Source organism: Onychostruthus taczanowskii, unplaced genomic scaffold, assembly GCF_017590055.1.
Source record: "Onychostruthus taczanowskii isolate IOZ18803 unplaced genomic scaffold, ASM1759005v1 scaffold5, whole genome shotgun sequence".
In the NCBI taxonomy this organism is placed as follows: domain Eukaryota; kingdom Metazoa; phylum Chordata; class Aves; order Passeriformes; family Passeridae; genus Onychostruthus; species Onychostruthus taczanowskii.
The window spans coordinates 12,160,766-12,186,552 of record NW_024502568.1 but is presented as its reverse complement, the minus strand read 5'-3'; the positions used below and the strand labels follow the sequence as shown (position 1 = coordinate 12,186,552).

Sequence of the window (25,787 nt, the reverse complement as noted above, 5' to 3'; positions counted from 1 at the left end):
CAGCCTAGCATAGCCATCAGGCTTAAGGAACAAAATTGTAGTTGATACAATTGCTTACTAGTGATTTAACTACACAATTACACTGTGATTGTTCAGGAATGGAAAGAAAACTTTCTTAGGCAAGAAAAAAAGTCAGTGGTTCTCCATAATCAACCATTCCAACAGCAATTCTAAGGTGATGCCTGAACCAGTTCTTTGCCATGCTGACTGTTCCTAAAATCACATCATTCTGCAATGAGCGCACACATCCTGGGTTAGGAAGGCAAATTTAGAGAAACAAGAGGTAGCTTAAAACAGTTGCACTTGATAGAAAGTTTACAAAAATCTTCTGCATGCAGTCAAGGAAAATACATCAAAAATGTTAAACATGTTGAACAGGCATCCTGTCAAAACCTTTTGAAATCCCACAACCGCACAATCTCTGGAGGTTAATCATGATACATTCAACAGTTTTCTTCTTTTTTTCTCTCATGAAATTATAAGCAACTGAATGTCTATTGATACTTGACAATGATACTTTCCTTGAAGTGTAACTCCAGGTCCTTCACTTAACATTATTCTAAGTAGGTTATGGAATACAAATGCATCTATAAAAAGTTTCCTAATTTTAGTCTGAGTTTTTTGTTTGAACTTACAATTAATTGTGCTAGAAATCATACTTTATAATATAGCTCTAATCTACAAAAAAAACCCCAAAAAGAACATTTTCTGTGTATGCAAGAGTTAGCAGTATATTGAGAAGTTTGCTTAGCACATTTTGCTTCGCAGTCAAAAAAAAACTGGAACAGTAATTTTTAAAGATGTCTTTTGCCAAGTTCCTCAACAAAGTTTTTCCTATGGCAAGCCACTTCTGGTTTAGTAGTGATTTTTAATACATTCTGATTGAAGTGAATGTAATTTAAATTCATAACTAAGCCCAAAAACAGGTTTCACTCAGTGTTCAGACTATCTTGGACACTGTTCAATAAACAGCATTCATTAAAGGAAGGAAAATAAATTTTCAAATCACCTTTGGGGAAAAAGGTCTTCTTAAAAGACTGTTTATTCTGACTACTCAAAATCTGCAAAAAGCAACATGAGACTTTTCTTGAATAGCTTATTGTGCTAGAATCCCTTTTCTTTGTGTTTCACATGAACCAAGAAGCCCTTTTCCTTCTACTAAAACCAAATTCCAGCATTTTAGTTAATATTAAACACTTTTATTCTATGATAAGGTACTTTAATTTGAAAAACCAAGGAATTGGTGTCTTCTCTATTCAATACTGAAAGGTAAAAAATAAATTAGGGAAAACAAAACAAAACACCACTACTACTGCAAAATGGGATTTCTTGACAGTCCCCTCATTCGTCAAAGCCTTCTGATATTTTGTTTGTACAGCATGAACAAAATCATGTTATCTGCTGCAACTTAGTGAGATTTTCTTTGTCTGAATAATCTTAAATTACAGCTTCTTATCACAGAGTTTTGCTGTGAACTTGTGACACACTGTTTCTTACAAACCAAGGTACAAGCAAACAGGTTTTTCTGATTTAGTTCCATATTCTAGTACCTGAAGTACCCCATACTCTTTCTTCCACTGACTTCCAGAATTTACCTGTTTTTATATAAAATGTGTTTATTCACATAGGCTCCTGTGGTCTTGTGTCATAAGCATCCAATCCACTGAAAATCCTTTTTTTCTGTGACTAACCTTGAAGTTAAGCCTGGACTAAAAGGTACTTGTGATTTTTTTTAATTTCACTCCAATCCACTGAAAATCCTTTTTTTCTGTGACTAACCTTGAAGTGCCTGGACTAAAAGATACTTGTGTTTTGTTTTTTTTAATTTCATACTTAGTCACTGTTAAAAGAGGGCTTCTAGAATACAATATTTAACCTAATACAAAGTTTCCCGTAAATTTCAGACAGGTAATGATGGAATGCCAAATGTGTGATCTTGCACCAGTGAAGTCCACAAATACAATTCCCTACAGGCTAGACATAAACCAGCTAAGCAGAAAAACTATATAAAACCTCTGTATCCCAAGTTGCCATTTCAAACTCCAAGTGAGTCAAAACTCTCATTTGAATATTTGTTCTACTTTAGGAAGATGCAGAAGTAAATGCTTTTGCTGATGTTTATACTGCTAATTGAGGATATTAGGCTTCCTACATTTCTGGTTTTTTCCAGCAGATGCCAGTTAAAAGTTCTTTGCCTTCATTCTTAGTCCTACCTTAAACAGGACTCATAGCCCTAGAATATAAAATTTTGGACCAGAAACCTTTTAGAATCAGAACTGTGTGTTGTAGAAGGAAAAAAGTCCAAGTTTACAGATGTCTCTTGATGAAGCTTTAAATGCAAGACTTTCTCCTTTTTGGACTCCAAAAAGCCACTTCTCAGGCCAACAGCACCTGCCCAACTTATCCTCTTGTAATAGCATCATCCATCAATTCCTAAAGCTGTTGACCTCCAGGTGTTTTAAGACCAAAACTCATAGAAAAAAGGCAGCATATTTGATATTTACTAAATAAAAGTATTCTTAAGGAAACAATTCCATATTTAGGTTTATTGTCGTAAACAAAGTCATACAAATTTATATTCAGATGCTTTATATTTGATGCTTCTCTACCTGCCCTATGTAACCCCAAACTACAGGTAATTCTAAAGCTACGTAGCAATAGTGTTAAAATGAAAAATTAAGACTTCTGCTATCTGTTCACTCATTGCTTAAATAACTTTGTGAAACCTTGAAAAATAAGTCTAAATGTAAATTAGCAGGTACCTTTCTATCAACTACATACACAACAATTTTTTTTAAAAAAAGAAGTGAATAAAAACTGTTTTCCTTGTCATGTTATCAAGTTTTTCCTTTATGAAAGACAGGTTGCTTTTGGTAATGTTTGAAATTATGTAATCTGCTGTCCATCAAATTTCATGTACAAATGCTGTGTACATATTCATATATACACATGTAACTATATTCTAAGAACATGGCTGTGGAGCAAACAAAGGCATCCTGTTGACATCATCCTGGGCTCTATGGGCCAGTTTTCCTGGGATCTATTTCCATTGGTTTTCCTTAGCACATTTATCCTATTTTTCCATAGATAATCTAATTCAAATTGATGTTTTTGTTGCTAAAAATCAGAATGCATATTACTTAAAAGTATGTGTATTAGAGTGGGTTTTGGTATAGGCACCTCATCTAAGGAGTTCCACAATTACTTTAAGGTAATCAAACTGGATTCTTTTTCTAAATATCTAACACTCTGATTGCCCTCTGTGCTCTACAGAAACAGAGCTCTGTCTGTTCTTGAGGGTGCCCATGGCAGCTTTTAACAGTCTTTCTTTTGGAGAAGAAAGGAAGGAAATCAGAATCAGCTCCTCCACAGAGGGTCATGATGAAAACACATTATGAAGGTTGCCACTGCTGAATAGGTAAAAATGACAGAAATAGTGCCAGAGAAAACAATTTGTAAAGTCACCCATTAGGCACCTTTAAAAGTTAGACAGAACCTAAAAATCCAAGGAGAACATTGTCAATCTGCTGCCAGGATGAGTTTAACATCTTTCTCATGTCTCTCTTTCACAGACACTTATAGTAATGGCTTGTGGCACCCTTGGCCTCTTCTCTCCAAACCCTACATCTCAGCTGTCAGTAACTCAGCAGACTAATCACATTTTCTGAAGAACAAGATTTGAACTCCATGGAAGAGCATTCTCAAGATATAACTTCAGTGCCAACACATCACTAATAAGTTTTAGTTTTCATTCTTTTAACCAAAACTAATAATTACAAATATGTATCTATAGAACTAATCTACTGCTGGGTTAAATTTCACCAAAGTCCTTCAACCTAAAGTACTTTAAAGTAACTCTGACAACTTAGTCTTTTATTGATACCTGTCTGATTTACTTTTGTTAATGTCTTGAGGCATTTCCTGTAGTTACATACCAGTTGGGTGGCTCATGTCTAGATGCCAAAGTTTATGTGGAATGCATTCAAGCAGCAGCATGTGTAGATGTGTGCACATAGGTGTACAAATATAGGTGATGCACACATGGTGTACATTTGCTAAAAACATACTAATTTTTGATAATGGTTTGAAGATCTCATAAAAAAATCAGATGTTTCCAGTAAAAGATTAACTTTACCTTTCCAAACAGAATGATTACAAATCAAACGTGAGGGGAGCTGTTGCATTTGGAACTGCAAGCATCTATTGTGTGATTACAGAAAAAGGAAAAGATCTATAAAAGTAACAAAAATGCTACAGACTTGCTTATAAAACATTGCCCCCAACAGCCTGTGTGGTTGGAAGCTTTTACAGGATGGTCATCAGTGTCTCAGGTGCCTTTAAGGGCTGCTTAGAGAACAATCTAAGTGCAAGTTAAGACACAATGCTCCTGCTGTGCTGGGACTCAGTCTCCTTCTGCAAAAGCAACAATGGCAGCACAATTCTGGGAAAACTGAATGCTGCTTGGAGTGTTATCCCTTTATTAAAGAAAATGACAATACAGAAAAATGCTTATGTTATCTTATTATTATTAAATGTGTTATACATTCATTGTGTGTGTCATTAGTTACTGTAAAGAATTTTTTACTGGCATCTCATAAATTGTAACGATAATTTTTAAAAATAGCATGCACAAAGAAAATGACAAGGTGATAAGCAGCTAGAGCAATTTTTTTTAACACTGACAACTAAGTAGATGATTAATAAGTTTGAAAATAATACTGAATAACATCACTAAGATGAAACAAAATTGTTCCAAGCAATCTCCCATAGAGTTTTTTTTGGTACTTTATGTGCAGTCTGTAGTACACACATAACTCTATCTCTTTCTAGAATTTCTATTTTAAAATTGTGTATCTCCCAGAAATGCAGCACATAACACAACAGGACCCTGAACAAAACAAAACACCAAGAGAAACCACCAAGACAGCAAGTCAGGACCTGTTCCCACCTACAGTCAAAGCTGCTTTATTTTCAAAATCCAGTATTATTCAATGATGAATTTTCTGTTACTGAATTTCAATATTCATGCCTTCACAATCATCCCTCAAATGGGACTTGAGCAAAATTTAGAAAAAAATTCAATCAAAGTGATTTGAAATATCTGCTTTCAAGCTCTTCAACACCTTAGATTGAAAGGCTGCCCAGGTGTCCCAGGAACAGACAAGGCTGAGCTGTGATTCTCTCATCTAATCTTTACCACAAAACAGAATGTGCCTTATTCTGCTCAAGACAGGGTTTGATTACTTAAATATTTCTGGCACAGGCTGACAGCACTGAATTAGCACTCCAAGGACTTTCCATGGATTTGCTTGGCCTGGAAACCCAAAACTGTCTCTTCCCAAAGCACCCGATTCCCTCATGCTCAGAATCACCTCTGCCTTCCCTCTTATTTTCTTATACATTGAGACAACTCTTCAAAAGGATGCTGAACTTGACCTGGTAACTTGACCTGCTGTAACTTGACCTTGGTAACTCTTCATGCTTTCTTTGCTAGACAGGGGGTTTGGATGACAAATCTTAAGCATGTGCACACAGTCTGGACTTACTAATTTGTGCACTACCATTTATTTCCAACAAGGAATGTAGATCTTTTTGTACAACTTAAAATATTTCATAATTTAAGGTAAGAAATCAATTTAATTTTCTATTGTGGCTACCTATTTGACACCACAGACTATCTGAAACCATTTTAATTAGTATAAGAACAGATAACTAATAGATTACAGTCACAGAACTTCCCTTACCATAAAAGACCCCTGCAATTTATTACTGATTTTTGTACAGAATGCAGCAATAAATCAAATATAAAATAATTCAAACTATATATTTGTACAATGAAACGTCAGAAAGAACTGAAGGAGCACATATATATTCACTGCAAGCCACATCTTAGGACAACTGAATATAAAGCTCATTTTTACACCAAGAATACAAATTCTAACTCTCATTCTCTGTATTGAAAAGAGACTTCAAGTGACAGAATTTAAATGAGTAATTGGCATTAGGTATGGTTATTTCAAGAAAAAGAACAGTAATGATTTCTTAAAAAATATGACTATTGCCAAACTATTGCCCATCAGCAGCCAAAATGCCACATTTCTGACACAAATAAACCAGAGTCTCAGCTACAGGGAAAAAAACCTGCATAGGACAGAATGCTTTTTAACTGCACAGTAACTAAAATGCTACAGATTCAAAAGTAAGTAGTATACAAATTAGTGACATCTTAGTAATATTAAGGACCCAAAATATGGTAAATATCCACAGCCATAGGGCTATACACAGCTCATTTTCCTATATAATCAGAATACTTCATCCTCACCCAATACCACCCTGCTGTCTAGATCTCAGACTCCAAGACACTACAGAACATTAGGGCTGGAGAAAAACATGTGGAATCAGCTTGTTCCCTACCCGTTCCCAAATTTTGAAAATTTAAAAGGGATAGTGCAGGTGGTAATGCAGATTTCATAGCATATTTACATAATCTTTCACAGTTTAACCAGTAGAAAATTTTCCTTGTATTCCACCTTAACCTTTCTTGTGGCAACTTAATCCCATTGCTTCCTCCTCAACCAAAATGGGGACTTGGGGAAAGGCACTTTATCATCTCCCTCTTTTCAGCTTCCCTTCATGCATCTGAAGCCTGCTATTATGCTGGCATCTTTTCTTTGTCCTTCTGCAAGGTTTGTCACATTTACTAAGCCTGCATCATATCAGGATGCAAAACAAGTCCTTAGATCTGTTTTAAAGCTATTGAAATGTCAGCAATTACAGTGAGTGAAAATCCCAAAGAGTCTTTTTTTTTTACCCATTCTTTAATCACAACTATTCAACAACTTGTGAAATCTGAATTATATCTTTCTTCTATAACAACTGTTACTCATTCCATAGTAATTTAATACCATAACAATATGCAATACCACTATAAATGTATCAGTTATCTGATGACAGTTGTAAATCCACCATTAGTACCAGAGTGGAAAAAAAAAATTTTATTTTAACAGAATTTTCCATCCTTGGACAAAGGTCAGAACAGAATTGATCACTAAGAGGTGGACAGTCATTTCTTTGAGAGCTTTCTGAATTACCTCCTCAGAGTATAAACAGAAAGGGTTTAGGAAACTATTGGCGTAGTTAGGGAGAAAAGATAAAAGCTTTCCAAGGACTTCAAGGCTTGCTATGCATGTCCTCCTCCTTCCTGAGGGCTAATGGAATCTATATAAAAAAAGGAAGGTTTTCTTGCAAATAATTTTAGTCTGTACCACCAACAGTGAAACCAAGAGCTCAGATTTTACCTGTAAGTACATATATCATGACAGCAGGAAACATAATGTGTGCACTGAACACATAAGTACTTTCATCAGGACACTGGAAAAAATTATTTTATGTCGTGAGTGTGCTAGGGAAATGACCTGCAGATTTTGTCCCAGAGCACATGACTTCTCCTCTGCACTGCAGAGATCAAGCACATCCTCTGTCCCCAGCTTTGACTGCTCTCCAATTCAAAGCAAGCTGTGCCCTTGTAACTATAGCAACTTGATCCGTGAAGAATATTACAGTATTACAGAGGTACTTTCAGAGTTATAGTCATCATCTTGTCATGCCTTTAAAAAGTTTTCAGCCTGCATCCTCAATTACTCAGGAACTCCAAGGGAAAAACACACCATGTGCTCAGGCAGCCATGGAACCAAAGGTTGAGTCTTGGTGGAAAAGGGAAGTTGGTGGAGTCCAGCCAGAAACTGACACAAGATGCAACTCTAAAGATGACTGATTTTTAAGTTCCTTGTGATTCTTTTGTCCTTTGATTGGCTTTTTCATATAATTTCCTGCCTTATTTTCTGCTTATTTCAGTCACACTTTAGCTCAGCTTCTTTGAAGGTTTCCCTTTCTTTGACTCATATTTTTCTCCGCATATTTCTTTTTAATTATGGTTTTAATTTCCAGCCAACTTTAATTTTTTTTTCTGCATTACCAATAGCATTAGAAGAATGAAGGAGGAAAGAAACAGAGCCATTACTTTTTTTCTTTATGTTTGCACTGTGCCTGATCCTAGCTATGGTTCCAAGATCCTCTTAATTCCCAGTAACATTGATTTGACTTATCTATGGATCACTGGTATTTTTTCCTGCAGCAATCCCTGGCCCACAATTTGGTCACCTCTATCACAGTACTCATGATACTGTAGAAAATCTAACAGTTCACAATTACTACATTCTTCAAAATATCCTAAGGATGCAAACTTTTATTATGCACTCTATACTAAAAATACAACATACCATAGCAGATAAAGCATTGAAATAATTATAATTTTTATTTTTTAAAGCATTCTCTAGTCAACATAGCTCCTGTTAAAATCATGTCTACCAATAAAAATATGCATTTTTACAGACTAGGTTTGAAAAAACAAGTTGTAAAATTTACAATTTTACTGGTCTTATAAATTGATTTCAGCCATTATTGCACCACGCATATTTCACTAAAGGTGATGGAATGCTTATTTGGTTGATAGCTAATGTATCCCTGAAGAATAAAAGCTGTATGAATACATCATTTTGCCATAAAGGTGATACAGACAGCAAAAGAACATTTTGTCAACTTCAAGAGAAAAACTGAACTATTAAGAATTATTTAAAGCATCATAAAGCCTCAGCAAAATGTTCAATTGTCAATAAATGTAGACATTAATCTTTCTATCCCCTTGAACACAATTTTTACATATCGTGCTTGAGTGTACCAGATGTGAATCTTTATGCATTGCCTACTGCACATTAGAGTGCTGAGGAACCAACAAACCCTTTAAATGAAGAAATACGCCTTGAGAAGCAAAGGTCTGGTTAAAGAAACATCAGTAATTGAGAAGAAAAAGTCATGGGACAAAACTTTCCAGCACCCTCCTAGATTCAAAGCCAATCTTATTGAGATTCCATATTGAATATGTTCCTCCTTCCATGACTCAGTTTTAAGGGAAGGAGCTCCTTCATCCCTACAGCAATAAACAAAAACCACTTGCAGTATTTGACTTCATTCTCTCCTTCACTCCAAGAAGAATCCTCCAGTGCAGCAGTTTAAAAACTAAACTTGGAATAGGTCTGGGTGGATTGCCATCCTCAGCACACCAGGACTTTTTGTTTCATCTTTACATGGGTAAGACCTGTTAGTCTGTTAAATGCATAATTCCTCCACTAGCATCACATATTTATACAAATCAGCGTTACCAGACATTCTGGAAGATGCTGAAGTTTATTTATAAGTACCTTCTCACTGCCTCTAACAGGATTGGTCACATGGAATTTAATGACATCTTTCTGAAATAATTTGAGGTGTTGCTCCAATGAGGAAGTTTCTTCCTCCTCCTGAGAGAGTAGCGATTGCAAAATAATGACCCTGAATTAGTTTCTCTTTAAATATATTAATCTGATTTTGAATCATTAGTTTAGCTGATCAGCTCATCTGTACTATAAAATAAACTTTTAACCTTTAAAGAAAAGTTAATTTCACGTTACATTAAATACATTAAATTCACATTACATAAAATGTCATTTTGCTATTTTTCTTTTTCTTTCCAATAGAATAACTTACCTGTACACTGTCCTCCGTTTGTGGGATCCCCGTAATATCCTGGCATGCAGGTCTCACACTGTTTTCCTGTTGTTAGGTTTCTACACTGATCACAGACGTTGCTGTTGATGCAGGTGCTGTGGCCATTACACTGGCAAGCTGGAATACAACATTTGTAAAGCTTCATTAGTAAATTTCTCTTTGGAACAAAATCATCTCTATGTGGCTATGAAATTGTAGTACAATGTGATTCTGAGTTCAGTCCTGACAAATAACCAGCATAAATATATTTGCACTTCGACACAGAATCTCTTCAAAACAGCATTGCAATACAAGATGGATTCACACAAAAACTGCCTCTGTTGTGACATGCGAGTTTTAAGGGGCGTTTTACGAGAAAGGGCTTTTTTTTACCATGGAATGATTTAATTAGTCCTTACAGCTTTAAAATGCTGTCTAGGCATTTCAGAAAGCTTTGAAGAGGTAGCAAGTCACTAACTGAAACTCCATGAAAACCCCAATACCTACAGGCAAACATGAAGCATTTGAAAGCCTACTGTGATGGAGAACATGAACTCACAGCTAAACACAGTGGGGAGAGAGAAGTCCAAAATAAATTAACTAAATATTACCTTATTTTTGATTGTCCTGACCCTCGTTACCTTTGGCATGCAAAGCAATTTTAAGGACATCAGGACCACATCAAACGGCTCCAGTCTGTCCTCACTACACTGGATTTTGGTGAAAGTGAAAAATCTGGATTCCTATTGACATAATTTTTTCACATGTGACCTTGAAAGCATAAAATTGCTTTTTGTCCAATAACACCACTATAAACCACTGATCTTGCAGCAGAGCTCCACTCCAGGGCTTCAAATTTTGGGGAAACTCAGAAAGCACTGATCACTCCTGCAGCAAAATCACAATGTGAATCCTGCCAGCGTCATTGATCCTGCCGCCAGGTTTTGAAGGATGACCTCTCTATAGAGTGGAGCTTCAGAGCTCATGGTGCCCAGCAGATTAGTAATCTGTCAATTATAACAGCTTGTCAAATGTCAAACCATGTCAGACCTGTCGATTCCTCAGTGCCAAAGTGGGTGGAAGACTTGGAAGAGGACAGCTATCACAGTAAAATTGTATTTTTTTTAATTTGGATTTTTAATTTAAATGTCACAGTGATTGGTGTCTTGGCTATGGGAAAAAAGGGGATTCTCACTGCATGATTTAAAAGTTTTTAGAGCTGTTTTATAATTTAGTAACTTAATATATTTTTAGCCATTGCCAGACTTGGCTCATAAACCATTAAAACATCCCAAGTTGACAATCTCTTCTTTCTTCTGTAACTATGCCTAGACAATCTTCCAAACAAGTATTAAACATTTCTGTACCATTAGGTTTTCTCACTATCTTGACTAAATCTCTAGAAATCACAAGCCTTATTCTTCCCAAGAACACTTGAATTTTAGACACCTTTATGGTGTCTCCCTCTTTTGCAGTTTGTAGCCATTCTCAGGAAAATCTACACAAAAGTACCATGAGTGGCAGCTCCATTTTGGGGGTTGTGTACATGTTTTACACCTTAAATTACTTAAAGCAAATGTAAAAAAAATACAGCCCAATAAATCAAAAGTAAAAACAGAGAGTACATTAAAGAGGCGTTCTGTTAAAGTAAGATTGTCTAATTAAGAGTATATCATTGTGTAGGACAAATGCTTAATACTCATATTCTCTAACTAGTGGGCCATTGATCTATAAATTTTCTATTCTTGCTAATGCTTATTTTGGTATCTCTTAATTTTTGTGTTATACAGGGTGATGAAAGCAACCTTAATTGTAAAGTTTAGTTTTCTGCAAGTCATAATACTATCTGGTCACACATGACAGCTCTGAATTCTTACATTTTGTTGTGTCAAAGTAAATGGAAGAGATTTTAAAACAAATTCAAAAAAACATATACACAATAAGAAGTAATGCAATCAACAACTGACATGACACACCATAGAAAAATTACATTATGTATTTGCTCATTTCCTTAAAAATATGCATCTCATTGGAAAAAGTCAGAAGTGCAAGTTCAATAAATTTCAAAGTTGGTTCAGTGCAATCAAACTGGAGACATCAGTATTAAATAATTTAAAAAATCATTAAATTAATGAGACACAGTAATGAGTAATTAAGCAAGAATTAGGACTTAAATTTGTAAAAGCTCTTTTTTCTTTAAGTCCTTTTAATGTACATCACTGGCAGCAACAAAGTCATTTTCCTCAAACACAAAAATGTGCTTCAGCTGAATCCTCAGTCAGGCTGCCCTGGAGAGAAGTAATTTTATGTCTAATTTGCTTTGGACCTCTGTGTTGAAATAGCTGATGAAGCTGACAATTGTTGGTAATTATAGTTTTAAGAAAATAGTTGAAACCAGGAAAATTTATGAACAGGGTGTCTTCATTACAATCTGGATCTAGTGTAAAGATACTTCATCTAGTTATAAACAAACTAGTTAAAATCTGCTCACACTGCTTTTCAGAGAAGAAATTTAGACTTTAAAGAAAAATTTGGGCTTGCATTCTCCCTAAACCTTTCTTCTCATGATATGTATGTCAAAGCTATTTTTCTTTTCTTTGTATAATTTTTTCTTCATATATAATTTGCAATTTTATTTATAAGAACAGTTCAGTTAAACTAAGAATCCAATGATAATAAAATTGTATTCCTATCAAAATAAATATTATGACAGCTTAATTGAAGCCTATTAATTTCAAAGTGACCAATCACAAAAATAAACATTTTCTATACTGCCTGATGAATAGTAATCTTGAAGTTTTGAACAAACAGAAAATGAGAAGGAATTTAACATTTTTATCATCAGCACAATTGCCCAGAGGTGCTATAAGGAGGATGGATATGGACTACAAGGAAAAATAAGTTTATGCCTGAATGACCATGAATGGTTCAGCCAACTATTCATCAATGTGGCAGAATAATCTCCAAATTGCATGGTATAAACTATTTATAGTTTCATCCTAACTGTAAACCGTTCAGTAGGCTTACATAGATTTAGTAGAATTCTATCTTGTTTCAAGTACATCAAATGATTGTTGTGCTAAGAATAAACTGTGTTAGTATAATCCACTATAGAAAATATTCTATGAAAATGAAAACAAGAATCTTAAGAACAAAACCTCCAGCCTAAACAGATCAAAAAGAAATTTCACTTCAATTGAAGTTTTAATTCTATGACTTCTGTACTGTTTGTCCCTTAAACTCATAAAGCTAGGGAATGTTAAACTGAAGAGGAACTTTAGTAAATTCTTTATAAGAACATACAATGAACACAGAATTTTATCCATCAAGAAGAAATATTAAACAGCTCTTTAGACAAGCAATATATTCACCTATTACAATTTCACTAGTGGCATAATTTATGCATTCCAGTGAAGGGTTAACAATCCTCCAATATCAATATATAGACTGAGAAATGAAATTTCTATACAACAACAGAATGTCATGCTATTGTTTCCAGAAATGTACTAGAAGCTTCTTTGCTCAGGAAGTAGTATTACATGATGTGGAAGATTTCTTTGGTTTTAACTGAAAATATGCAACAGTGCTCACTGGGGTTTATATTTTATTTCATTTTTCTAAGACGTTAAAAAACCCTCACTCTCTATATATATGCATACACAACAGAGAGAATAAACTGAAGAAAAAAAGCAGGCAAGAAGGCAAACACAGCTGCATGTACCCATAAAATTATTGATCCTACAGAAGCTCGAGCTTCCAAAATTATCAGCAGAACATTTCCTGAAAAAATAACTTCAGCACAGTTACATTATTTATTCTTTAAAAAAGAAAAAAAAAAAAAAAAAAAAAGCCAAAAAAAAATCACCACAAAGTTTTCAAGCTGTCTTTTAAACTGCATTATTGTAAATGACTTCTGGAGGGCTGTCAAAGTCCCTAGTGTGCTTTTCATTTGCCTGCAGTCCTCCACAGCTGCTTCCACACTCTGCTGTCAGGGTTGGAGGATTTCCACATAGGAGGCTGCACCAGCACAGCTTTCACTGTCTTACAGCACCTGATATCTTCCTTACATTTCCAATGAACTCAAAAATTAAAATACTGCAATTAAGACTGGAGTGGCTTAAATAGAGACTACAGAGATTCTCTTTAAGGCTACACAAGCACATATTCTGTTCACTCTAAGTGTCTAAAAGGTCAGCTGCAAGCACAGCTCAAGTTTTGGCAGCCCCCATTCTGACAGTCAGCCAGACTTGGCAAGAGCAGGAGGGAATTTTGTGTCCATCAGTCTTCCCCTATGGATAATTTTTCCCCCATTCCACTCCTAGATGGATACAGAAGCCAGAAGAAAGGAAGAGCTGAAGAAAATTCACATTGATTTCTAAATGTGTAGGGATAGGGCGGGTGAAAGGTGAAAACTTATTTACAAATAAACGGCAATTCTGGCTAAACTACTTGCACTGCATTTCACAAGTCAACCCACATTTGTTTTCAGTACACAAACAAACTCTATATTTAGGAAATCTTTTGTAAAAAACAAGTTTTTCATGAAAATGCTATTTGCATTACTCAGAACAATCACATAATTTTGGTGTGCTTAAACTCTTATTTCATACATAAGAAAGAATGGAAGTAAACCTTACCTGGACACTGGATAAAAGACCACTCATAATTTTTTTCTTTTGGGCAAAGAGTGGCATCAAGCACCATTTCATTGGAGTGGACACTGACAGGTTTCATTGGGCCTCTGGAGGAGCCTTCCAAGCACTGTCCTTTGCCAGTGTTACTGGGATCATTGCACCATCCACACCCTGGCTGCTCCAAACACTGTCCACAGGTCCTCAGCCCAGAGCAGTTTTGAGCTTTAGTACATGGAATACAATATTAATGTATTGTTTTTTAAATAGATTGCTTGGATTTTACAATAGAAAATGGAGAATTAATTTTTCCTCGTGCAAATTTAAAAAAAAAATCGGTTATACTAGTAAGAATATCTCAGTATTCATTAAAAGCTGGACATTCTTAAAGATCACAAAACATGCAGCAGGTGTTTGTTATATCACAGTGCAACAATAAAAACTTCAAATAAACAAATAAAATTAAGCAGAACAAGAATATTGCACATCTTCATTACACACAGAAGAAAATATATATTCTTTCCTTATTAGTAGTATATAATGCATTTATTACTAATTTTACTGAGATAAACAGCCCTTCCAAAGGGAAAACTAGAGTTCAATGCAAGGTCAATAAACCAAGTAAGATTGATAATATTTATAAATAGAAAAAAACACAGGATCATTTCAAACCAAAACTCAAACCAAAAATTATTTTGGGCACAAAGTATCCCGGGATGTCACCTGAGTATTCACCTACAGATATTACTTAGTCTCCTTACACACAGCTTTTGAAACAAGCTAGCAAACCACACATCTCAAGCAACAAGTCATAATTCAGACCCATTTAAATTAACTGTATCTTAAGGTTCTCATCAGTTAGTCAGGTTTCATTTTTAAAATTGCATTCTAAAATCCAAATATCCCTTTAGACCTTTTATCCTCTATTCTTTAAAATTATTAAACGGTCTTCCTCATATTTTAAATCTGTTTAGAACCAAATAAAATTCTTATTCTGAAGTTACTGTCATTTTTTATTAATAAGAAATTAATATTTTAGTAACTTCAAGAACACCATTAAAGTTCCCAAGCTTCTTTAAGCTTTTTCTGACACGTATTAATTTTTTTAATTACTGTTGTAACACTGGATCAAATTAACATCAGACTCATTCAAACATTGATCACTATGGGTTGCTGTCTCTCCTCACAATAACTTTATAGCCTTTCAAAATTAAATTTTAAAAGCACACATGAAGGTAAGCTCCTGCTGTGAAGCCAAAATTATCCAAGTTTCTTTTTAAAAAGAAGAAAGTAATTTAAAGATTCCCAGAGTTATTTTGAAGGACACTCAAATGGTTTCTACATTTCTCAATTTGGCTCAGATGCAGCCAGAACACTGCATCCAAATAATGCTCAGAGCTACCTGGGCTCCTCTGGTCCACAAAAGGAATACTAAACAGAATGATTTCATTGCTAACCAAATTAACTGGGAGCAGAATAAAGCTAGCTCCTCTGCCTTCAGCAACTATTAAAATTGTTTTAAAGTTATGAAAGCTGTAAAAAGAAAAAATACTGCACAGTCTAAAGATACCTGCAGATATCAGGAAAACAGGCAGTGAAGAGTCTGAGAGAATCTCAAAAGGATTTTAACAGCACATAAAAGCTGAAGCAAGAGCTCTTCAATAGACTTGGAAGAATTCAAACAGGAGGAAATGCTTCAAGTTTCCCAAATATGGAAAATAGCAGGGATGGGAAAAGGACAACTGTTGTTGCAAATTGTCAAACGTGAAAAATCAGTTTTAAACCATCGGAGCTGAAGTTGAATGATACAAATTTGGGCTTTTGAATACGTTAGAAGATCAGCAGAAAAATAAAGACCATCATTCTGCACGGGCTGGCTTGCCCTTTCAGAGATGTGCTCCAAACAATCCAAATAAATCTCATGCTGCTATTTATACTCATGCTGCTATTTATAAAGCCCTGAAGTATCAGCTGCACTATCTTTACAGAGGCTAAAGCAGAACCAAAAGTGAAAATCCTCAGCTATTATCTGCAGTGGCATTCAGCTGAAAAACTGAAGAGAGCTGAGAAGCAATTGTTGATGGAAGAAGAGGATATTCAAGCAGCAATTTTGTTTTCTTTGAAATTCTAGAGGTGGTCCAAGATTGTTCAACTGTCAGCTATTCAATCAAAAATCATAATGGATGGAAGATGTAGGAAAGAGTGGAAATGCAAGTTTTTGGCAAGCAGGCATTAAAATGACAATATGTCACCAATAAAACAGCATTCCTCATTTTTAATTCCAAGTTATGAAAATAAATGTGAAGTTCTCAGTTGTTTTTTTTAATATACTTTAAATCATACATGCTTGTCTGAATTTTCTTTTCATTCAGAGCAAAACATCCATAAGCTCAGAAATTAGTAATTCAAAATAAAAATAAAATTTTAGAAACAAGGAGGATTTTTTAAAGGTATAGTTCCAGTCGGTTCTTCAAGTAGAAACACTATCCCTTGATAAGGGAATCCACTTAATAATTCATTACTTCAGCAGCAATAATGATATATTTACCTAATAAAATTTTCAAGTCATTTTAGACTAACATAATATCTGAACCATGCTTCATTTGAACATGCATTTTCTTGTTTAAATGCAAAATATCTGATGTTATAAAAGTCTGGGAAAACTGCTTACAGCCACAGAATCTTGGTTTTTTCTAATTTGTTGAATATAAAGTACATTTTCATATAAAATTACCTTTATATAATGTTGAAATGGTATAGAGCAAATCCCTTTTGCCTTATTTAATATAAAATTTTACAGACCTGACAAAAATGACAATCAAATTAAAAACAATTTCTTATGTTCCCAAACAAATTGAATCAGCATGATGTGCAAACACTACACAAAGAAAAACTGAACTGAAAGTTCAGGCTGACATAATATCTGCTAGTTCAAAAACATAAGCATCATTTATGTGGGATTCTGTCAATTTTATCTCCGGATTTTCAATCTATTTAAGTTCTGCCACAACTTGCTATCAATATTTTATAAGTTAAAAAATTGATTCCTATACAGGAGACGAAAAAAGGTTCTGTGAATTGTTACAAGAGAGAAACCCTTATGTAACTACAGAATTATTATTCCAAACATATTGACAAGAGATTAAACATTCCTATTACCTGTTACATTGAATCTGGGCACTAGAACCTGGATTAATACTGAAATTTACTAACTTAGCCAAAAAATTTACCAGAAAACTCAACATGGCCCTGGTTCATTATATTCTATGATATTAAAGATGAAGAAGGAACCTCAATTACAGGAATATGGGCACTTGGCCAATTTAGCCTGAAGGAAAAGCTTTCCTATACCTTATTTCCCTTTAACACAGTTATGTAGTGGCCTGGTACATACAGCCCTTTTTCTGTCCTAAGATTAGAATATATCAATGGTTTATTTTAAAGACACATCAAGGTCTTCTTTTACTTAATATTTTTCTGAGTTTTAGGTGAGAGCAAGTAACTGCCTTTGGGGGTTTTGATCTTTGATCTTTGGGGTTTTTTAAATTTGGATCCATAACCTGTCAAATAGAACCATAATCTAATTATGATCCTGAAACCAAGTTGCTTGTCACTGTCAAGATCATTAATCCTGTCACAAGATATCCACAAATAAAAGATTCCAAAGGCTTTGAAAATAAAAGACCCTTAGGGAGAGAGAAAGAAAATCAGCAGTAACCAGAAAAATTCTCTCAGAGTAGAGCAATAAGGAAAGTCCAAAGGTACACTTCAGAAATCCTGAAAAATTCTAAGAACCAGTCTTCTGAGCAATGATGACTGAGGAATTGTTCTAAATAAACCTCAACTAAGACAGGAATCTAAGGCACGAGGCAGCTCACTCCAGCATCTGCATCAATTATGGCACCGATAAACCCCGGAATGTCGGAACTGCAAGGGGCTGACTCCGGTCACTCCAGCTTGGGAAGGAGCTGCTGTTCCTGACACACTGAAAGGGACTTGGAGGAGATTGCTCATTCTCCCAGAGACACTGCATCAAGTTGTGATGAAATGTGCTTCCAAAGGGGACATCCAGGCAGTAACCAGGCTTCTTGACAAGGTAAGAAATCACTTGCTTCTTGTTCCCAAAGGATGAAATGGGCAACCTTGAACATTAATGCACCTGGCCCAGTCTGATCACACACGACAAAAGTTTTCTGTACCTCCACCTGCCTGATGGCCTAATAGAATTCCTTCTACTTGCATAGAGAGGACAAACAATCTGCAAGAGTTAATTATTAGGGATCAAGGGTTAATAATCCCTATCTGCAAGGGAGAAGACTCTAAGGAAGACCAAGATCATTTGTTTTACATTTGTGTTACAATATTCTCAAGACTACTACTACCCTTATAAAAATTTGTTTTTATCTTTGCATGTTAGGAAAATGGCATAGCCTGAATATGAAAAACAAGTAAATCAGAACATTGAAATCTTTAAAAATTCAGCACACTTCTTAATAACTTGATATTGTCTAAGTCTGAAGTTCTACATACTGATTATCTAATTTTAACAGTATCTTGCTCCAGCTCATGGATGTTGTTTGTCACACTGACTCTGGTCATACAAACAATCACGGTAATTTTAATTTATCTGAAAGGAATAAATACTTTTCACAATTTCAAAAGACCAAATATATTTCATCATCAAAGAACTTCCAGCATTTTACCTGTATCTAAGAAATGCATACTCAGCACTGACTTCTCATGTTAGTAGCTATATAAGGTCATTCACTTGAAAATGTTTTTATCTCTAGAGAATGCACTGAATCCCTCCAGCCATTTTGAGTGAAAAATAAAATCTAACAATATATTTAGTAAGATGAACATTCAGTAAGATACTCACGGGAGCAGGTGGCAGTTTGCCACTCTAGACACTGTCCATATGGGAAGGAGATGATGTAGGCATTGGAGTCCACGCATCGTTTGGTGCTGCTGCACCACATGCATTCCATGCCATTGCTCGTGCAGTTGGAACAGGTTGTCCTCAGGGAGCAGGGCTTTTTGCAGGGCCTGGCATTCTGGTTGGGACTGACTGGAAAAGGATCACAAATATTTTATCATTTTGAACACAAGTTCAATTTCCTTTTTCTTTCACCATTTGTTCCATTGGAAAAATCCCTGTTGAAGTGGTTGCTTCCTAAACTAGCTAAAAATATATTTGGTCCAAATTTACGTTTCTGCATATAAATAAAATAATATTTTATTTATTTTGTTTATATTTAAAATCAAAATTTAATATTCAAAACTGAAATTTAATAATAACTGCAAAAATTTAATATGCAAAACATATGACAGCTCACAGAGTCCATTTTAGTGGATGTTTACTGTGACAGTCACTTGACTACAAGTTAACTTTACAAACAAACCTAAAAGACAGAAACCAGAATTTTGAATTTGTCCTTCTTTTACAACTTTAAGATATTCAGTAATGTTCAGCATGATTCAGAAAGAACACATCAGCATTGCTGAATATCTCCATATTTGGTTACACCTACTGTTACCATTGACTATTTCTGATTTAGAGGCAAACTATAAAATTTCTGGTGTAATGCAAAAAGCCACGTGAACTAATTCTCAAATAAATATTTGCTGCTTTAGGAATATTAATAGATTACAGCTATTCAAAAAAAAAAAATTTAAAAAAAATTTATTTAATCCAAATTGTCCCCAAATCCCTCTTAGGCAAACTAAACCCCAAAGAGCTTGTTATTCACCACACCATCAGTTCCTGGGAGTAAGAGGCTTCTTACCAACAGGTTTTTCACACACAAGGCCATCTGCCATGGCAGTGCAGGGATTTGCCTTCAGCCCTGCCACCTCTGCTCTCTCCAGGTAGGCACAGAAGCCAGAGTCATTGGGCTCTCCAGGGAGCCACTGCAGGGTGGTGTTTGTGAAAGGGGACATGTCATCCCAGCCCCAGTAGGAGATGTTGATCTTGCGCAAACCCACCCAGGGGGAAATCTTCTGTGGATGAAAATGAAACAAAAGAAAGAGAACCATTTAAAATGCTTTTTGTCTTGATAAAACATTTCAAAAAAAATAGTTCAACAGCAACAACTTCACATTTTCAAAATTCACCATGCTCCTATCTCACTTTATCATCTCATCAATCACTGTCCACACAGTTTTTATCTTAATTGTTCTACCTTCCTAAACATCCCCAAAGGCCCCAACAAAAACTCCACTCCTTATATGGAGTATTTCTCTTCTACTAAAAACCTGCATTCTGTTCAATGACAATTCTGATTTCTATTATTGGTCATAATGAAATAGTTTGGTTTTTTCCCAGTGGCTACTGTATGATTATTAATTGCTAGGCCACTGTGGATAATGAAATACACATATGTTAACAGCAATTCAGAGAAAATCAAATTTCAGGAAAAAGCAGGATCAATATTCCATCCTCTAAAGTCCATAGTGCTGATACTGATCAACTTCAGGCAATTCAGAGACAGAGATAAAAATGGCACATTTACATTTCCAATGCTGTTAAATACACATTGAATATACTTTCATTATTGATTTATAAGTTATAAAACATACTCTAGAAAAAAAAACTAAAACCACACATTTTAAAAACATATTTAGGATGTATCAGTAAAACTATATCACAAATTCTACTGATTTTTATAATTTCATCTTTATACACTTAGCAAGCGAAAAAGCAGATTTTAAGGAAAAAAAGGCATTTGCTTGTTCCAGGATAAATCTACATGCATTACTTGCCACCATTGGTGTAAAAAATCTCAAGACACCCAAAGCAAACACATTTCCACACGTAATTTCTGTAGAGGCAGTTTTCATTAAGCCCAGTTTAAACACAAAGAAGAGAGATACAGAGATAACTGGGCTGTGACAGGTACATGATGGAGGTGGATTCCAGAATACCAAAACCAGCTGCCTGCCCAGGCAGAGGATACACATTGTCAGCTCCAAAGCAGAGATATTGATCTGATTGTGAATTAGATTCACAACTGATTTACAAGGTAAGTAAAGGTAATTTACAAGGTAAGTAAAACACTATAATATATCTAAAGGGAACCTGCCACTGTTAAAGTGCTATGTATTCCACAAGTGAACCAAAAGTTACTGCCATTCTCTACCACTGATCTTTCACCTTTGATCTCACGGTTCCTCTGGCCACTCAGGTTTAACCCATGGCCGAAAAGAAAATCTTTCAGTACTCTTAATTCTACACACAATCAGAACATTCTTTCTTTTTTCCCCTGTCTTGTTAGAGCAAACTGAAATATGAAGGATTATTCATTTTGTTTCAAAAATACCAGTGCTAAATACCTTTTAAAAGAATCAGTAGATATAGTTGGTATTCCTGACCTCCCGAATATGTACTCCCTATGCTCTTATCTGTTTCTGTACTCTCAGTTAAGATCATGACCAAACAAAAATTCCTTTACCTACTAACACTTAGGGACACTAAAACAATCTTAAATAAACCAGAAAATTACTAAGAAGTGTTCCATTCCATAAACAGTGATGTGTTCTGGGAGACTCTTGAAAAGCAAGAAGAACATTCAGCAAATTTACCATTGTCCACTTTGTGTCTTACTCCTGTATTTACTTCCTAACTCCATTGCTACCCAGGTGACCAACATTCCAGGTGTCTGTGAGAACTCACATGTCCTGGACACCAGAAAGAACAAGATGCAAGCAGTAAAAGTGGAACTCGGGCATGTGGAAAATGGTAGATAATACATCTGTTGTCTTATTTGTTGTTTAGTTGCCTAGATTCCTGTTTCTCTATGTGGTCTACACGGACCAGAAGACCTTAGACACCTACACATATATCTACACAGGTCCCTGTAGATGCTGAGTGTGCACACCAAGCACATATGAAATAATGTCAAGGGCTTAGGTAGGATAAACTGCTGACAAACACACACATAAACCAACCCTACATGCCTACTTTGGGATTGAAGGATTCCAGCCAAGAGAATCTTTAACATATTACTGACTGTTTCAATTGCACTGCCAAATAATTTGGCTTCAGCATCAGTACATAAAAAAAACAGGGATCATATTCCAGCTATGGTGAAAAAGTATGTGAGCCAGTAATGAAAACTGACAGTGCAGCAGTGATATTTGGAAATAAATTCTTCCATTTGAGTAGGAGACTGTCTTGGAACCCCCTCTAATGGTGACAAAGTCCCAGGGAGACTCATGAAAGCCAAAGCAGCCATAGGAGATATAAGCAGCATCCCTGAAACGAAAGACTTCATGCAAAATCAACACATATCCCAGTCATAATCATTCTTAATAGCTGGCCTATCTGGACAGCTTACAGTCATCATGTCAGGCATCTCAAATTCCATATGTACCTCTCTGGCTCTCTGCTAGGATAAACCATCAAAACACAGACCCAAATGCTGATGAGCACGTTATCAAATGCACAACATGGAAGCTGTGACCTTGCAGGCCCACTCAGGCCATGCTGTTAGGATGCCAAGCACAGATTATCCAAGCAAGGCCTCCCAAATGTTCCAGTGATGTGCTTAACATGCATATTCAATTATGTGGCATCAGTTCCATCATGTGGTGGGCCACAGGTGAAGAATGTTGGCAACAGTAGAGAGTGTGTGTGGATATCATCAAAGTTTATCACCAAAAAATGATCACTGCTGCACTGCATGGAAGCCAACAGGAAAAATCAAATCACAACAAGAGCATTCAGGAAGTTCCATATATAATGGAAATACCTGCAGCCACCAAGGCTCTGTGGCTAGCAAACTAATTTCTTTAAAAAAAAAAAGTCATAAATCTAGTATAAATTATCTCTCAAACTAATGAAAGGTTTAGTCAGAATAGCTGGGAATCTCAAAGTACTTGAAGTAACCAAGGGACTACAAATATGTCGACTGAAAACGCCAATCCAGTTTCTTCTTCAGAAGAAGAAATAATGGGAATTGGCCATAACAGGAATCTATAAAAAACTGATCACTAATAGCTTAAAAAAAATATGCTCTTCTCTTATTCTAAATTAGACAATTTTAATTTGTTTTTAAGGAACTATGTTAGAAAGGAAAATTGTGTAACCTTATCTAGAAAGCTGATAGTTCATGTTAAATTCACTGTTTACTCAGAGAATTTAAATCAGATTAAGTTGCTTTCAGATCTAAAGTGAAAGGAATCATTTCTACTGACGACACATTTTTTCAGGTACTACTGCTGAATCAGCACTAAAGTAATGAGGGCTGAATAATTTGCAGATGAGTGAAGTGAGCAAGATTACCTTTACTGAATAGCCAACTACCACTGAGGCTCAAAAATCTCCCCTGTTCCTTAATTATGCAAATTACTGAGGAACTATATATCTCTTTCAAAAAATTATCTGCACCTTTATCTAAATTCCTTTTATTTTGGATCTCAAATTGCTCTGAAAGTGCATAATACACTAACATCTCATTTTCTATTATGTGCACCACAACACCTTATAAACAAAATTCAACAAACTTCTCAGGAATTGTTTCAACTCCTTGATTTGTTGCTCCAGGATGAAACACACAATTAAACACTGAAAATACTGTGGCCTCCCAGTGCCCATATTTCCACAACATTCACAATTTGGAGAAATTGCTTGCCGTTAATTTGACTCTTTTCTGCACCATTCTGAACAAAAAACCTACTTCCTCAAAAAGCAGCTCTGTGAAAAGAAACAATGTGTTCTATGCAGGGTTTTCCACTCCTTAACTGCAGCAATTCTGACTATGCCAGATACCAGCATATTCCATGTTTTGTAAATATTTACCCAGTGACTGACACATTTTAAGCAGTGGCAGCAAGATTGATGAGTTTTAAGTGTCTCTGGATCTATTAGACACATAGGATGCAACCTGGATGCAATTAATAGTAGGAGTCGTGTTAGGTCATGAGAACACCTAATTCTCCTACTCTTTTTAAACTTTTCTGTAGTCTAATTGGTTTAAATAAAACCGTACAATCTGGCAAACTGAAAAAACTAGAACTTTCCCAATTTCTATCTACAGAGATTCTAGCTAGTATTTCAGTGAGACTTTGGTTTCTTATTGTAATTTCTTCTTTATGGGGGACAATTTTGGGGCAAAATTTGCATTCTCAGGCATCCAAAGCGAGTTGAGCTCCCCTAATCCCGACTGCAGGAAGACAGTTAAACTAGAGGTGAGCTAATGGACAGTCAATGCAACAACTGTAAAATGGAGCTAAAGTGCTAAAATAACTTATTAGACTTCTAAAACCACAACAGGGAAGTGGGAGTGGTAGAAACAGTTCTAAAGGGAGTAATTCAGAAACCAAGAGTAGATGTCAACTTCACCACAATCACACACATTATAAAACCACAGAAACATAGAGCCCTCAGAGAATACTTGGAGCTAACAAGGAATAACATTGCTATGCAAAGCTCACTAATTAACTGCAACCTACACTCAAGTGTAATTTATAAAAAAGATGCTTAGCCTTGTGAGCTGTGAGTCAAAGGAAAAGTTGCAAATAGTTTATATAATGAAAGGCTTTGTGTATAACTGTTCTCTTCTTCCTTTGTGCTTACTACACCAAAACTAAATCTTCTCAGAATTTATTGCATGCTAACAAGAAAATTATTATTTTTAGTTAAATCCCACAGTAGCAAGCAAACTCCCAAGAGAGCTAATTGCACTTTTAAATGAATATACAACATTTGAATATTAGCAGGAACAATAAATTAACCTCATATTGCTGTTTAATCTATTTTTCAGAGAAATTCAAATCTTCCCTTTCATAATATTTTGCTTACTAGGTCAATAAAAGCATGTAAGAAAAAAATATTAAGTGTAATTTTTCTTTAGTGTGGGAATCTGCAGCCTATCCATTGTGTTTACTTTGGCATTCTTTGACAGAATTTAATTTATTTTTCATGAACAATACCAACTTGACTTTAAACTGCTGGTGATAATTTTAAAATAGGTTTGCAAATTCAACAGTATTTTGAGTTCATAGCACACAGATCTTTGTTTTGTCCCTTTCTTTAGTACCAAATGAACATTCTCCTTATCCTTTAAAAGGAGGCAACCTATTGATTTCCAGTTTAGTATTGGTATTAGGAGAAATTATTTATACACAATGAGGTCTGGAGAGGGTATGGAGACAATGGCAGTCCCCTCCCTCTGAATTTTCCCAACACTTCAATGTATTATTCTAAACATGATAAAGAAATTGTCCTAAATTTGTCCCAGAAGAGGGACTTTGTGTATTAGGAAACAATCTACAAAATCACATGCTGTTTCTATTAACAATAAAGAATGCTGAAGTCCTTCCAGGTTGTAGATTTACTGATACTGTTTGAGTTTGTAAAATACACAACAGCTACCTAAGTTGCTTTCCTTTTCTCAGCATAAGAATACCAAATAACAAGGAGATAAAGTCAGAATCATATTCTTATTTCCAAATGCTGCTCTGGAACATTCATTAATCCTGAATTTTTTTGTTGTTGTTGTTGTTGTTTTCAGGTGAAACTGAAACATTTTTTCTTTCCCAGGCTAATGATTTTAAAGCCTTCAACATTTCACC

The 25,787-nt window shown here is 35.2% G+C and overlaps 1 protein-coding gene across 3 annotated transcripts in view; it reads right to left on the bottom strand.

The window, feature by feature from the left end:
- The window catches only part of ATRNL1 (attractin like 1), a 431,595-nt gene that overhangs the window by 308,965 nt on the left and 96,843 nt on the right, over positions 1-25,787 (bottom strand). For 2 of the 3 annotated variants that reach the window (XM_041415479.1, XM_041415481.1), the window contains exons 16-19: positions 20,000-20,213; positions 19,093-19,281; positions 14,220-14,438; positions 9,583-9,720 (exon numbers count right to left, since the gene is read on the bottom strand). In XM_041415479.1, coding sequence (XP_041271413.1) covers positions 9,583-9,720; positions 14,220-14,438; positions 19,093-19,281; positions 20,000-20,213 — 760 coding nt within the window. The remainder of the gene's footprint in view (positions 1-9,582; positions 9,721-14,219; positions 14,439-19,092; positions 19,282-19,999; positions 20,214-25,787) is intronic. The other variant, XM_041415480.1, reaches the window with a different exon arrangement.